At 42.0% G+C, this 16,982-nt stretch overlaps 1 protein-coding gene across 1 annotated transcript in view; it reads right to left on the bottom strand.

Moving 5' to 3' along the window:
* LOC121868218 (non-classical arabinogalactan protein 31-like) overlaps positions 1-9,846 on the bottom strand; it is a 47,236-nt gene extending 37,390 nt beyond the window's left edge. The window contains exons 1-2 of the mRNA XM_042368529.1: positions 9,842-9,846; positions 8,662-8,697 (exon numbers count right to left, since the gene is read on the bottom strand). Of these exons, the coding sequence (XP_042224463.1) occupies positions 8,662-8,697; positions 9,842-9,846 (41 nt within the window). The remainder of the gene's footprint in view (positions 1-8,661; positions 8,698-9,841) is intronic.
* Positions 9,847-16,982: the final 7,136 nt, after the last annotated feature.

Below are 16,982 nucleotides of genomic sequence, written 5' to 3'. Positions count from 1 at the left end.
CTTTTCGTTATAACAATATTATAGCATTTATATTTTTTGGGGGGTAAACAGTAAGACGATTATGTGTTTATAAAAATGTCATAATGTTTATTTTCCAAAAGTGCTTGATGTTATATACGAAGATTATCCAATTAATCGTCAACTAGAGAAAGAGAGAGAGAGAGACGCTTAGTTCACATCTCTCAGAATCTGCAAATACAAACGTGTCCGGCCACATCCTTCACACACCATGTAAACACAAGCGCGTTGGTTCACATCCTCCGCAGTGTGTCAACAAACAGCAGTACTCTGGTTCACATCTCCCACAGTGTGTTAACAAGAGTGTATCTTAACCCCTTGAATGCGATAATTTAACCTTCCTAGTACAATATTATAGTACTCAAGGGAATAAGTCATCGTATTGAAGGTTTTAAGTCATAGTACTCAAGGTTTTAAGCCAAAGTACTCAGGGTGTTACCATCGTACTCAAGGGATTAAAGAGCTTTGTCTTACACCTGTTACATTTATTATTTTTCCCACGATGGTAAAAAATACACCCTTTCATTTCCCGTTTTTGGAGTGTAGATAGATAGATAGATAGATAGATAGATAGATAGATAGATAGATAGATAGATAATAGACAGACAGACAGACAGAGAAAAAGAGAGAGAAGAGAAGAGAGAAAATCCCCCCATGCCTTGAGAAGAGAAGAGAGAAATCCCCCCCCCATGCCTTCTGATGACACTGCCAGCTAGCGTCAAGTTATGGAAGGCAGAGTCTGGGTAGCACATGCAAGCACTTCCGTTCACCATCTCTCTTTGCCAGCCCGAGCCTGTCACTCACCTCCTTCCTCGCAGCTCCCATTACCACAGCGAGGAGAGAGGAGGGGGAGAGGGGGGCACCTAGAGACTAGATATACCAGGTTATTTTTCCCCTAAAGATTAACCATTCTGACTCTAATCTAACTTAACCTAAGCTAGTGTGTAACGTAATGCTAACCTAACGTACCCTAACCTAACTTAACACTTAATTTAACTATACCTAACTAAAATAAACCTAACTTAACTTAACTCTACCTAACCAAACCTAATATAACTTAACTCTACCTAACTTAACCAAACCTAACCTAACCACCAGCTGTATATGTGTGTGTGTGGGGGGGGCCAATCGTCATAAATCGACTCAACAACAACAACAATGAGAATCTTCCTCTGCCTGTGTTTTTTTTCCCTTTCCCCTATCTGACCAGAGCCTCGTTGTGCGTGGCATAAAAAGAGAATATTTTCCCCTAAGACAATGACCTCCAAGTGTCGTAAGTGCAGCCCAGCAACAATGTAGCCCTGTTTTAGTATGCATAGACTCCCAGGGCGCGGCGCAAATTCTCAGAGGATTGTAGGTTAGGTTTGGTTACGTTACGTTTGCCTCTTAAGTGGGATATGTGAGAATGTATTTAAATTGTTCTTTTTAGGCTCGAGGCGGCACAAGATCGCAGTCAAAATATAGCATCACAATCGCTTGCCGTTAACTAGCTGGCGCATCTGTACCCAAGGAGGGAGGCAGTTCTGTGTGTGTGTGTGTGTGTGTGTGTGTGTGTGTGTGTGTGTGTGAACTACCTAATATTATCGATAAATACAACATTAATGGCTGCCGATTTAGTTGTAATAAATACGCAGAAACAGCCTTCCTCCCCCTCTGTCTCCCCCTTGCTTTCCCCCTGTCTCTCCCCCCTCTGTCTCTCCCCTCCCTCTGTCTCCCTCCAACCCCCTCTGTCTCCCCCTCTCTGCCCCCCCCCCACCTCCCTCCTCCCATGCTCTCAATTCCACGTGTAATGGTCAAAACACATTTCTATGCATACGTGTAATGATTGGGTCAGCGTATGTCAGATCACGTTAGGTTAGATTAGGTGAAAACAGGCTATGTTAGGTTAAGTTGGCTAGGTTGAGTGGGCTAGGTTAAGCTTGGTCAGGTTGGCTAGGTTGAGTGGGTTAGGTTAAGTTTGGTTAGGTTGGCTAGGTTGAGTGGGCTAGGTTAAGTGAGGTCAGATTGGCTTAGTTAGGTTACAGCAGGTAGGCCATTTTACGCCCAATTACTAACATTACCTAATACACTATACTCGGAATATAAATAAATACGACCTCGAGAAACAATTTTGAGAAACCCTTTACCAAGAAACATATGAATAACCATACATCTCTCTCATCACCACCAGGAAACGACTGTGATGAGAATTACTAAATGTTTCCTACCTCACCAGTGTTCTCATCTCCTGTCTCTCTCACTCTCTCACCACCACCAGGAAACGACTGTGATGAGAATTACTAAATGTTTCCTACCTCACCAGTGTTCTCATCTCCTGTCTCTCTCACCACCAGGAAACGACTGTGATGAGAATTACTAAATGTTTCCTACCTCACCAGTGTTCTCATCTCCTGTCTCTCTCACTCTCACCACCACCAGGAAACGACTGTGATGAGAATTACTAAATGTTTCCTTCCTCACCAGTGTTCTCATCTCCTGTCTCTCTCACCACTACCTCTCTACCGCTTTCCTATTTCATTACAAATTCTCTCGTTCCTGGTTCGGGTTGTATTGTCTTCATGTACCAGTTTTCTTTTTTGTTTTTTCGTTTTTTTTTCGTGTTGTGATGATGCTTTAAGATGCTAGACGTGAGTAATTATTTTTATTTCACTCTTCACACGAGGATATGTCTGTCTTCAGGTGTAATATTGTACTTTTTTATATATTGGTAGAATACTTTTAATAACTAGTGGTAGTAGTAGTAGTAGTAGTAAAATTTTCACGTAAACAATATACTGTATTTACCTAAACTAAGGTTATCGTTTCACCAGGTGCACGACACTCCCAGGTCCTGACGAGCCGCGAAGTCACACAACACTTCATTAACCACAAGTGCCAAGACTCGTCAACTCATTATATTCACCGTAAAAAGTTTTGTCCTTATTTTACGGTAAGGTCATGTAGGTCACTTAAAATATCTTAGTTATTCCTATGTGTGTGTGTGTGTGTGCAATATCGATGACACACACACACACACACACACAAACAAGAGAGAAATAAAGGGACAAGACCTTTCATTACACACAAATACATCACAAATATCAACACAACGAAACGAAAAACAAATATTAGACCACAGCCATGACCCACCAACACTCCTTTCATTACACTTACCAACAACAACAGCAACTACAGACAAACATACCACATCTAGACAACAAAAACATACATAGACCATAAGATAACTAACCCAATACTCCCTCTAATTAGTGTTTTATGGTAGTTCAGTAAACACACACACACACACACACTACCCAGGCGCGTGTCACTCTGGTATAACCATCTGGACACGCCGTCATAAAGTCATCATCATGCAGTCTCTACCCCCAATCACTTCCTCCCTAATAAAATAGAAAATGCCTAAATCAATCGTGTAGTAGTAGTAGTAGTAATAGTAGTAGTAGTAGTAGTAGTAGTAGTAGTAGTAGTAGTAGTAGCATAACCCACCAAAGGGCTCCTATATAGGATGTTATGGTGTAGCGTTTGTGTGAATTAAGGAAGGAAGGAAGGAAGGACTTTCTTGTGACTTAACGTAGGAAATTGGCTCTTCCTCCCCCCAATCCATCGGGTATTTTAACTAAGGAAGGAGGAGGAGGAGGGTGAGAAGGAAGGTAAGGATGGGGGTGAGGGGAAGGGAAAGGGGGAGAAGGAAGATGAGAAGGAGGAGAAGGAGAAGGACTTTTCTTAGATTCTTCAGTTTTTATTTCATTTTTCCCCGCCTTCTTAATATCATTGTGGTATAAAACAGGGGGGAGGGAGGGAGGTAAGGAGGGAGGGAGGGAAGGGGGAAGGAGGAGGAAGGGAGGGAGGAGGGGGTCTGGTCTTTGCCGTGACGCACCAAAACAATCAGTCATTAAGGGTTGTATCGGTGATTGGCTGCAGGCGGTCGTAAACCCTGATTACCAGTACACTCCACCTGCCACCCGCACTGCTGTCGTGGGCGTGAGCGTGGTCATCCCCTTCCTCGCCCCTCACACACACACACACACCACACTCTCTCTCTCCTGCCCCTCCTGGTGACACACCCCAGTCACCCACCAACCCACCTATGTGACACCCACTCACCCGCCCACATCTTATACCACCCTTAGCCCTAATGACACCCATCTTCCTCTCTTCCTACCTCCTCAAACCTACCCTCTCTTTCTCCCTCCTCTCTTCCACCCTCCTCTCTTCCACCCTCCTCTCTTTCTCCCCCCCTCCCTCTTCCTCCCTCATCAACCCCTACCCCACCCTCCATCAGCCTGCCAACCAGACACCACCCTAAACTTTCCTCATCACCCAACCTCCATCCTTCCATCTTTTGCCCAAGAGACCCATCCATCGCCTACCCACCTCTCACCCACTCCACCCACCCACCCACCCAAACCCACCCACCCACCCAAACCCACCCACTACCCTAAAAATAGCCTCACCTCTTATCCCACCCTTCCCACTCTTTCATCCTTTACCCAAGCCACCCATCCAACACCCACCCATCCCACCCACTCGCTACCCTGTGACACAACACTGACAATGAACTTTGACTTCCAGAGCTTCAGCCAATCAGCGTCTTCATTTAAACTTGAGGCACCGGAGTGACTTACCCCCCCACCCCCCCACCCCCTAGGGACCTCCACCACCCCACCGACGCCGCCACCCCGCAGCTAAAGTGGGGTATTGTAATTTTTTGTCCCCTTTTATCTGTCTGTCTTCTTTGTCAGTTCGTCTATCAGTTAGTCTGTCCTTCTTGCGTCTCCCATTCGCCGGGGGAGGGGGGGCAGGGCGGGTAAGAGGAGAGGGGGGATGGGGGAAGTGGGAGGGGAAGGGAGAGTGAGAGAAGAAGGGGGAAGTAAAAGGGAAGGAGGAGGATATCGAGGAACAAGAACAAAAAGAAAGGGTAAATGGAAGAGGAAGGAAGGGGAAGAGGAAGGGAAAACAATAGCAGTCATGCAGACAACTTGACACAACAGGTCGCCACACCACTGTCTTTGTCATTGTTGCTTTTGATGATTAAAACACACTTGTCTGGTTACTGGGTTGGGAGGGGGGTTGTGGTGGTGGAGATGAGGGTGGTAGGAGCGATGGTGGTAGTTGGTGGTAGTTGTGGTTGGCGGTGGTGGTGGTGGTTAGTGGTAGTTGTGGTGGTGTTTGGAGGGAGGGGGGGGTGGTGGTGGTGTCGGGCAAGTCACTTGGTCGGGGGAGGGGAGTTAGGGTAGGGAGTTGAGGGGTGGGTGATGAGTTTACTAAGGGATAAATTTAGAGAAGCCGAATTAATAACATAACAATATTTCCTCAACTTTAGACCATATCAAATGAATTAACAACCAATAACACATCTTGAGGAGGTTCGAGTAACGCATGAATCCTTTAATTAATCCAGAGACGCCACCCCAAAAAAAAAACGGAACCTGGAAATTTCGCCGCTAACGCTTGCAGTGAATAATTTTCCAGTACCATCCATTCACGAAGTCAGACAGCTGCCCTCATACGATAAATTACAGTACACTTATAATTACCCCCCAGCGACGGTTTTCAATATCGAGTGAATTATTATCCTGTTTCACTGTTACAAGTAGCAGATGGTGGCGGCTGCTGACCTAAAACAAGCCAATCCAACCTAAAGGTAATGTACTGTGTTTCCCCCTTGAACAGAAAACAGCATAATGTGTGTGTGTGTGTGTGTGTGTGTGTGTGTGTGTGTGTGTGTGTAATTACTTCATTTTCAGGAAATATCTTCAGTGTTTAACAAGAGGAACGCCTCGCTGAATTCCACCCACCTGACTATGGCATCTGTCTCACCTGGCACACACACACACACTCTCTCTCTTACTAAACAAATGACGTAAATTTAGAAGAAAACGGAAAAAAATAAATAAAAAATTAGTAATACTGTGACACGGTTTTACACACCATCACATAAAGAGCAAAAAAATTAAATAAAAAACACAAAGAAAATCCTGCATAGACTTATCCTGAAATTACAGACAGACAGACAGACAGAGAGACAGCTTGGTGTGGTGGCTCCCGTATAAACTTATTTCCTCTGTTTCCTTCTACTTTCCACAGGTGTCCGATTTAAGCTGCTGTCAAATTATACATGAGAGTTTTATACTTCAGAGGGAGGGAAAGAATTGTTTTGAATGTATTACGAGGAGACTTAAATCGTACCTCCCCCCACCCAACCTGCAGTTACCAAAGGCTTCTGTTTCTGCTCTCGCTCTGCCATGTTAAATATTATACAGTATATCCACAAAGTTTAATATAAATTCTCACCCATTATATATAGATATCATAACTCCTTGTGCATTATATATATTTACAATGTATATTTAGTTTCCATCCTTGCAAATTTATATATATACGGTATATATATTCATGAATTTATATTGTTTTCTAGTCATGTAAATTTATATATATTTATGAATTTATCTTATTTATATATTTGTTTACAAGGTTTACACACGCCAACACAACCTTCATTGTAATCCAACGCCAGGAGAACGTTTTAGCAATGCAATGAGATTATTCATAGTATTGCCTCGCCAACAAAGGCTCATAAAACACAAGGAGCAGCAACCCCATGTATTTCTCTGATAAAATTGTTGATTGCGGTGAGCAGAGGTGCATCCCCGGCCGCTGAACCAGAGAGAGTGCGCGAGAGAGAGAGATGAGAGAATCGGTAAGTAGCAAGTCTTGTGGCGTTAAATCCTTCATTTTGCGATGTTGTCGACTCGGAACCTTCTTTCACCCCTGCTGGATGCCTTTAATGGATTCTTTCTTGTCTCGTTTTGTTATCTTGGTGAACAGTTGTCAGGTTTCGGAATTTATAGTGAAATTGTGATCTGTACTCTTACTTCTGAATAATGTGAACATGTTTCATTATTATTATTATTACTGTATTATCGTTATCATTATTATTATCATTATTGCCACTCTTAATATTATTATTGTTACCGTCATCATTATTTCATTATCATTATTTTTCCACGGTTGCCTAATTGACTAAACCACCATTAGACATCCTGACTATCAATGAACTAATAAGTCCTTGATACTGAACTATTCCCACCACCACCGAGGCATCCATCTAGACCTTCCTAGTAAAAATAAATCATCCCAGACGAATTGGGCCCGACCTTCCTTCACATCCGCCGTGTGTTGGCCCACCTGCCTGCCTGCTGGAACCCGTTCTCATCAGTTGGTACCACTGATTAAAACCCACCAGCAGTCTCTTGTTGCTTCATTCACACGCCTCCTAAGATCATTTTTCGCTTGCGTGACTCTCAATAGACCTAAAGTTATCGGCAAGCTGGGCTGGAGGGCAGAGTACCGCAGCCATTCAATACGAAGACTGAGAGGCAAAAAATATATAATAAAAAGGCTAAGTTGTTCTTCTTCTGCATATAAAGACATAAATACGGAATATCTAAAGAAAAAATAGTGTCTTTTCTCCTGTTTTGAACGCATCGTCAGCATTAATGATGATTATGATGATTTAACCCTTTGATGATGATAGTTTAACCCTTTGACCACGATGGTTTAACCCTTTAAGGACAATTATTTAACCCTTCAGAACTCAAAGGGTTAAAACACACCGGCAGTAAATAGGATAAATAACCGGTCTAACTGATCGTCGGCTTAAAACACACTAGCACACACACTGACAAAACCACAAACAGAATAAAAACACTCCCTAATTGGTCCACCTACTTGCATCACACTCACAAAACATGTAAATAAACAGATCAACGATTAAATTATTCTCCCTTTTGCAACAAATTACCACACAAAACACACACAACAAACTATTGGCAAATTATTGGGATCATTTTCCTCTTTCCTTGACCAACTGACAGGAATAATAATAATAATAATAATAATAATAATAATAATAATAATAATAATAATAATAATAATAATAATAATAATAATAATAATAATAGATACTCGCTTCAGTAAGGTGACGACATTTAAGGTGAAAACTACGAAGGTGGTCGACACGTTTAACTGTTCAGACACAAGATATTAGGTGACCATCTGGCTCAACCTTCTGTTATGTAAACACAAAACAAACACAGTAATGTACAATAAGACTAATAGTTTACCCTGTGTGTGTGAGGCAGAGTTGACGTCACCGGCTTCAGTCCTTTTTCTTCCACCATCAAACTTTCTTCGTGTTTCTTCACTGTCTTTTTGCATCTTGTGGTGAAGTGACAAAAAAAATACTACTCATCTGTGCTGCCTACACCTCAACACAGATACAAGGACCTACCCTGTAAACGTGTGTGTTAATAGAACTGAACCCTAACATACAGCAGAACATCTAACAAGTCTCGGTGTGTCTCACTACCTGAAGTTGGCACCGTTATACGTTTTCAACACTGGCGGGGCAGGTGTTAGTACAGTAGAGTATAATAGAGAACATCTAGTATCCTCCCCTGACACACTAAGGCTCATGGGTCAACAAATCACAAATCACAATACTATATTATTAATCCAAATTTAATATCTCAATCTAAAATCCAATTACTGTACCTTTAATTTGGAATGTGCAGATTTTAAGACCCACAAATTTCAATAATGCGTTAATCAGTTGAGGTAAACAGGTAAACTTTCACTTACCTTAACCCTTTCTTGACTGGTAATGACTTCTCATTCCTGTAAATAAAAAAGAAATATTAGATGAAGATTAAAATTACTCATAAACATTATTTTTCACTTATTTTCCTCACTGCATATTGTAAAAAAAATTTTTAACTATCTTATTACAACTGTTCTTATAACTATCGTAATACAATTGGTCCTGTAACTGTATCGTATAGTAAATGCCGCCGCAATTGAGTCTCCTTTCAACAGATGACATTAATAACATTTAAATTGTCTCACAACAGTTCAGATGAAAAATAAACAAACCTTCACTCTGACCAACGCCGCCATTTTCTGTTGTAATACATGAAGGGGGTACAATTCTAAAACAACACAGAGATCACGTGAAGATTAGACACCCTAGCTTATTTCACCCAAAGATTTGACGTTCCAGCTTACTTCACCTTAAGATTAGACACCCCAGCTTATTTCACCATAGCATTTGACACCCAAACTTATTTCACGCATCATAATATATAAGGTTTAGCATAAATTAGTATATATGTAACGTAATTTGATAATTTAAACTCATTAATATTCCCAACTTTTGCATAACTTAAGGGACCATTGTGGTAAACTCTACGGTAAATGCAACCCGTATTTAACTACTCAGCGTCTCAAAGGAACAATGTAATAAAATTCTACGGGCTATATACAGTACCTCATATATTACTAAGCTACGTCAATATGATATAATCTACGGCATCTACAGTATAACCCACATTAAATTACACTATGCCCTCCTCCCTCCCTCCTTCATCCAACCATACGAACATGCTGGCTTTCCACTCACCATGTTTCACTATGTCTCGTGAAGGGAGCAATATCATACACCGCTTGAGTCAGAAAAGGTTGACCAAATACTTGAGAAGATATACTAGACGGTAAATAAGATTATTGGACTCTGGAAAACGTATTTATATATATTCGTGACGTCAGTAGAAGAAATTCGTATCCCCTCTCTTGGCCCCGAGTACGAGAAAAGAATTAAATACGCACCAACGAGTCCTTAACAACCCGAGATGAGTACACATGAAAAATATACCCACATTTATTCTTAACTTCTTAGCAATAATATCCGTGTACAGGTATTATTATTATTTTTCATGATTTTATGTCGCTTTTCCCGCCATTTTTGAGGGCAGCCGACACTAACAGCATTGTCGTATAATTCATTATCACTTAATCTCAATATTACACACACACCTGCCATTCAAACCGTGAATTAACCTCTATCTCCACTGGCCATAATATTGAATTTCTGCAACCATTATCCTGTCGCCCTTAATCCAACAAAGAGCATTTTCCGTAATCATGACACAATAATAAAATTAAAATCACATTTCCTATTTGTCGTCAGCCGGGGGATGCTGTGGTACGGCCCGGGCTGGCGAGGTACGATAATTGACACTTTTTTATATATAATTTATTTTTTTTTTTCACCTTATTGCAAAATGATGAACTTGTACTCTACCTAAAAAAAAACTTGTATCAGATCCTAAAATGATTTTATCGAGTCTTATTATTTGATGATTTTAGCTGTAAAATGATCGACGCCAAGTTTGATAATATTGGTATTTTTCCCCTTGACATTATCGCTGTCAATGAATTTTTTCCGTCTGGGGAAATAACTACCACAGTATACGCATGACTTTAAAACCAGCTGAGGGAAGGGACACACAGCGTACAATACGAGTAAAATCCAATGGGAATAAAGAATAATAATAATGAAAACGAAATCAGAATTTAAAAAAATAAATAAATAAAGGTAAAGCGAGGTACGGAAAGGGTGAAAGAAGTAGCACAAAGTATAGGAGTGAAAGAAGTAGCACAAAGTATAGGAGCGAAAGAAGTAGCACAAAGTATAGGAGCGAAAGAAGTAGCACAAAGTATAGGAGTGAAAGAAGTAGCACTAAGCATATGAGTGAAATAAATAGATTAAAGTATAGGAATAAAAGTAGCACTAAGCATAGGACTGAAAGAAGTAGCAATATGTATAGGAGAGAAAGTAGTAGAACAAAGCATAGGAGTGAAAGAAGACGCACTCAGCACATACTATACATATACCCGGTATATCTATAACCTTAAGCGTATTTGTATATAAATCAGTCTTGGCTACAACACGGTGTGAACGCATATAATAAACTCTATACGTGAACTCCCCCCACTGTGGCAATATAAACACCCTCGGAGACGCAGTTTCCCGTGCAAAGAGTTGCAAACAATTGAGCATCTCTGCACAGATTCGATTCAGCAAATGGCAGACTCACAATAAAGGGATCAGGTGATGCGGGGAAGGAGATTCGCTTACAATTCTAAAGATTCCAATACCCCTCCGTCACACGTAAGATGGAATTGATGCTCGGTAATGCCATATCGAAGCAATTCATATCGTCTAATAAAAAAATGAACGGCAAGACAGCATCTATAGAATCAAAATCCTACGGTAGTTGTGAGAGTTTCGTCTGTATTTCCCATAAGGGGTTCAGGTCCTTCTTACATGAAAGGGATATCTTTTGTATAGCGTATATATATCTATATATATATATATATATATATATATATATATATATATATATATATATATATATATATATATATATATATATATATATATATATATATATATATATATATATATAGATATATATATATATATATATATATATTAACCGGCTATTGTCACGGCGCGACCCGAATATTCCCAGAGTACAAAAGGTGCGCGGATAAAAAGAGCAATTACGAATAATGATCAGGAAGAGGCGAACAAAGGCGGGATCCAGTGAGACGCCGCCACCACCACCTCCCACCTGTTCCCTCCGTGACGTCACCGCAGTGGATGTCGTACACACGCTCCTGTGACCTCCGACAAATACACACACAATATGAACACCAGGTAGAAGACTTCGGGTCCACATCATCCTCCCCTAAAAAACACCGCTTGTTGTCTTTCCATCCTAGAGATATGATCAAGGAGGAGACGACTCCAAAGTGACTGTGTGTGTGCGTGTATGTGAGTGTGTGTTTCTTAAGAATTATTACAGGTACTGGGGAACATTCTCTCTCTCTCTCTCTCTCTCTCTCTCTCTCATATTTCTCATCTCGTCTGCTATTAAGTCTTTCTGTCTGCAATTTTTTCTAATGCTGAGGCTTGTCTGCTATCACCTCATGTTGTCTGCTGTTTTAGTTCGGTAGGACGCAGATACTGTTTGTTCCGTAAGATGAATGCCTGTTGTTACACCCGTATAACAGAGCCCTTCACCCTTATAACAGAGCCCTTCACCCTTATAACAGAGCCCCACACCCTTATAACAGAGCCCCACACCCTTATAACAGAGCCCCACACCCTTATAACTGTCAGTTGGTTGAAAATGTTCAAAGGAGGGCCACCAAGCTGGTGCCTGCACTTCGGCATCTCAGCTACCCTGCGAGATTGGAGCGCCTGAACTTGCCTAGCTTATACTACAGACGGGCAAGGGGGGACCTAGTTGAGGTTTATAAGCATCTCAGGGGGCACTACTCAGTTGAGTGTCCTTACTTGGAGCTGGCGGACGCTCGCCCCACAAGGGGTCACAGCTCAAGATTGAAGAAGCCGCAAGTCCGGAAAACCGTGAGGGCAAACTTTTTCGGAGTGAGGGTTGTAAACTCTTGGAACAATCTACCAGAAAGTGTTGTGACGGCACCGAGTGTGAGCTCTTTCAAGAGAAGACTTGACCAACACTGGAGCGGGTTCAGGTACATTCAGGAGCCGGTGCATGCCCAGTATTTGCCAACAGTGCGTGACAGAGACGTGACCGATCGCCCGGGCGGCTAGCGAGCCGACCTTTTGGTGAAGAATATAAAGGAAAAGAGTCGTGACCGATCGCCCAAGCGGCTAACAAGCCGATCAGTGGCGAAGAGGATAAAAAAAAAAAAAAAAAAAAAGCCCCACCCCTTGTAACAGAGCCCCACACCCAACAGAGCCCCCCCACCCTTGCAGAGCCCCCACACCCTTGTAACAGAGCCCCCACACCCTTGTAACAGAGCCCCCACACCCTTGTAACAGAGCCCCCACACCCTTGTAACAGAGCCCCCACACCCTTGTAACAGAGGTCTATATACTATATGCCCCGGCACTATATTATTAGGACGGGACATTCACATTAGGAGGCAGACTGGGCTAACCTCATTTGGTATGTATAGATTCTATGCCGTCTGGGATGTGGGGAGATGTGTGGACGCGATGAGAGAAAGAGAGAATGGAAAGGAAAAGAGAACGAGGGAAAAGGGAGAATAGGAGAATAGAAAGGATGAGAGAAAAGGGGAATGGAAAGGGAAATAGATGAAGAGATAGAGAGAATGGAAAGAGAAAGAGAGAGAGTAATAGATAGAGAAGGCGAGAATGAAAAGGGATTGAAAAAGAGAGAATGAAGAGGGAAAGAGGGAGAGAAAATTTAAAGAGAGTAAAAGAGGGGGAAGAGAAAACGGAAAGGAAGAGAAACAGAGAAAGAAAATTGCATAGACTCGTGTAAATTATCTTTTACAAATCAACTTAACCCTTTTGGTACGATCTAAACCTCCCGAGAACAATAACTTCACAGATTGAATAAGATATCTTACAACCCCTTTGAATACAGTACAATAAATTCACCTATGGGTACGGTATCTTATAACCCCTTTGAGTACAATAAACTCACCTATAGAGTACGACACCTTAAAGCCCCTTGAGTACAATGAATTAGCCTATTAATACATGCTATAATACCCTTGAGGACTATGACTTAAATTCATTGAGTTCAGTGTTTTAATCTTATATATGTGAGGAGTCCGATGACCTGTATTTAAATCTAATTACCGTAACCGTATTTCAAACTTGAACTTAGAAAACAGTGTGCTCTGTCCCTTGCATTTTATTGTTATTTTTTGACAAACAAATGTTTATAAAAAAGGTCGGTGTTTGCTTCTAAGACTCCTCATTCATTTGACCAGCTTTACTATGTAAAAAATTTAGTTGTAATTTATTTATAAATACAGTAGATTAAAAAATAAAGAAATTAATATATTTGATGGAATACTGTATTACAAATGTATTGGCTCTCGCTGACAAAAATATTAAATCGTGAAACAATAATTGTTTTCTATGAGTGCTTTTGGATCCGATTTCTATGAGTAGTGCCACCACTAGGCTTACGAGTACACCTGGAAGGACCCATGATTTTTATGTTAAATATCATCCTGCAGAACCTGTGCATACAAGACGTTAAGTAAACAAGCCCAACAAATTGCATTGACTCGTTTCTAAACAAATAACAAAGCCAATGGCTCAAATTTATTAAATTACAATATTACTTACATGGCACATTCCAAACTATAACTGAAGTATGACTTGATAGCTACACAATTCCAAAAGCAAAATCACAATAGTAAATTGTTCACATAACCAAAATAACACTTATGGCGCAATAATTAACACTTCACTGCTCATGTCAACAATTGTTCGCCCGCCAGCTACTCCGGCAGACGAAATTCTAAAATGGCCTATTTTCCTACTTAAGTTTAATAAAAAAATCTACACATTAATTTGAGATTTACTGATATTTTCAGCAATAATTTTAATTTTAAAAATTTTCTTGTATATTTTATATATCCGACATATATTAAAATTCCATGCACAGCTACAGTACAATCAAATTACAAATGTCAGTTAATTAATAATCGAGATTTTTTTTTAACAGTAGCTATTCTAAGTTTGCTCTTATCAATTGTAATATCAATTGCAAAAAATTATTGTGGGGTACGAGTTGTTTGGGGTCTGCACTCAGGATGGGATGGAGAAAGGAAACTCACAATGTGCTCTCTGCACACATGTTGTATTGGATGTACAATGCAGTTTGGTGCTGGGAAGTGGCAGCGTGGTTACAAGCGTGATGTAGAGAGAGCTGGTTGGTGAGGATGCTCAGAGGAGGACAGCTTGTGGGTCGCCATGCTCGCCGGCGGGAGCGAGGGCCGCCAGGCAGCGGCGGAGAAGGAGTTGGGGTTGCTTGCTGGTTGGTGTAGGTAGAAAAGAGAGTGGTCACCACGAGGTCAGGTCTTAAATAGCGGAAGTAGGCGTGGCCTAGTAGTTGACCTCCGTCATGTAAGGCGACGCTGGTTGACCTAGGCCACGAGGCATACACTGGGGAATTCGTGGGGTTGGCTACTCAGTGACAAACAGCGTTTGTAGGGGAGAAATCCACTACAGTACTCCCCCTTCCCTCCAGGCGGTGTAGGAGACTTGCTGTCTGCAGGGTTGCATGGTTCAAGTGAGGCAGAACGGGCGGTGCATGCCACATTTGAGCCATAACGGCGAGGGCGTGGATGAGCCGGCCACTAGAGGAGACAATTGTCTAGATACACAATATCTGTGGGAGTAGAGAGGGAGAAAAAGGGTGTGTGGAGGCAATGAATGTTGTGCTTCCCTCACGGCAAGTACAGAGTCGTCAGATGCGCCTGCTGGGGTGTGTGGGCCTGGGTCAGGAGCAGGGGCTGCGTCAGCAGAAGCGGATGAGGGCTCGTGACAGCAGCTGGGTCCACGACAGCAGCAGGGTGCAGGACAGTAGCAGGGAGTACCTGAGGGAGAAAAGAGGGGTGTGTGGGTCCGCACTCAGGCGCATAGGCCGCGTCAGGAGGAGTGGCAGGGGATACTGCTGGGCCGGGGGCGGCGTCTGAGGCACGACGGGTGTGTTGGGCTCGGTAGGACGTGGTGCTTGGGGCAGGAAGAGGAACGGCTGTCTGCTTAGAGTAGCAGAGCTGCTCTAGGGTTTCCGACCTGCGGTGTAGAGACAGTAGCTGTAGAGCCGATGAGAGCTGCTTCTGTGTGGGTAAGCCAGTCTTCCATGTTGCTTGAAGACTGGGAGAGTGATCGGTTTCTCCTCCATCCTGTGTGAGTGCGAATCTCCGGGGGTCACCATTTGTGAGGTACATTTGTTTGGGGTTCGCACTCAGGATGGGATGGAGAAAGGAAACTCACAATGTGCTCTCTGCACACATGTTGTATTGGATGTACAATGCAGCTTGGTGCTGGGAAGTGGCAGCGTGGTTACAAGCGTGATGTAGAGAGAGCTAGTTGGTGAGGATGCTCAGAGGAGGACAGCTTGTGGGTCGCCATGCTCGCCGGCGGGAGCGAGGGCCGCCAGGCAGGAGTGGAGGAGGAGGAGGGGTTGCTTGCTGGTTGGTGTAGGTAGAAAAGAGAGTGGTCACCACGAGGTCAGGTCTTAAATAGCGGAGGTAGGCGTGGCTTAGTAGTTGACCTCCGTCATGTAAGGCGGCGCTGGTTGACCTAGACCACGAGGCATACACTGGGGAATTCGCGGGGTCGGCTACTCAGCGACAAACAGCGTTTGTAGGGGAGAAATCCACTACAGTATCACAAACTTATTTTTTTTTCTTCCACATACCAAAACTCTACCCAATGATAGGTAGTATTGTGAATTACCGGTACGTTCGCAGGCACGGTCCTCTGCATGGTGCTTTTCCAACACCGGCTGTCTTCACTGGAGTTGGTATACCAACTACTGTATAAACATTTCCACACACCCTTAAATACAAGTTATACAAATCAAAAACATATGCATATATTCCTAAACACATCCACACTTCCTTAAATTCAATTCATATATACCAAACACATATGTAAATATCCCCAGTCACATCGACAACACATTACCAACTCATCGGGAATAAACTATTGGCAACTGATAATATAAATATTACACAAGAACTGAGGTGGTCATGTTCAACAAGTTACTGAGAATAACAAAACACATACAGCTAGCTGACTGGCGACTTGTCACTTGAAATATCTAAGACGACCGCCAACGTGAGCAATCCTCTAACACAGGAAGTTGTCAATTGAACATTTTTAAGTAAAGTAACATCCATGAAGTAAACGATTGTGATAAGAACATTGTGATCATAGGGATGGGTATTATAATATTAAACACAGAGAAACTATAGTAGAATTATGAGTATCAGAGTTGTCCTTATATGTATCCGAGGGTTGGCGACCACAGTCCTCCACTCGAAACATTCTCGGGCTGTTTTATCAATCCTCTAAAAAAAATTCTCTGGAGAACCCAATTTTTTTTATTTTAATTCATCCACCCGTCTCTGCCTTACCTGGCCCCCCTACCCTCAACTTCACCCATTAATATTTCTGTTATTACATTCAACCCTAATTATATAACCAAAGTACCTCATTTTTCATTTCCAGTACATTTCAAAAAAATTTCTTTTAAGTTTTTGCCAACCATTACTTTCGTCTTTACAGCATTAACTCT

Source organism: Homarus americanus, unplaced genomic scaffold, assembly GCF_018991925.1.
Source record: "Homarus americanus isolate GMGI-L3 unplaced genomic scaffold, GMGI_Hamer_2.0 scaffold19318, whole genome shotgun sequence".
Taxonomy (NCBI): domain Eukaryota; kingdom Metazoa; phylum Arthropoda; class Malacostraca; order Decapoda; family Nephropidae; genus Homarus; species Homarus americanus.
Note: the sequence above shows the minus strand (reverse complement) of the source record. Positions and strands in the feature narration are given on the sequence as shown.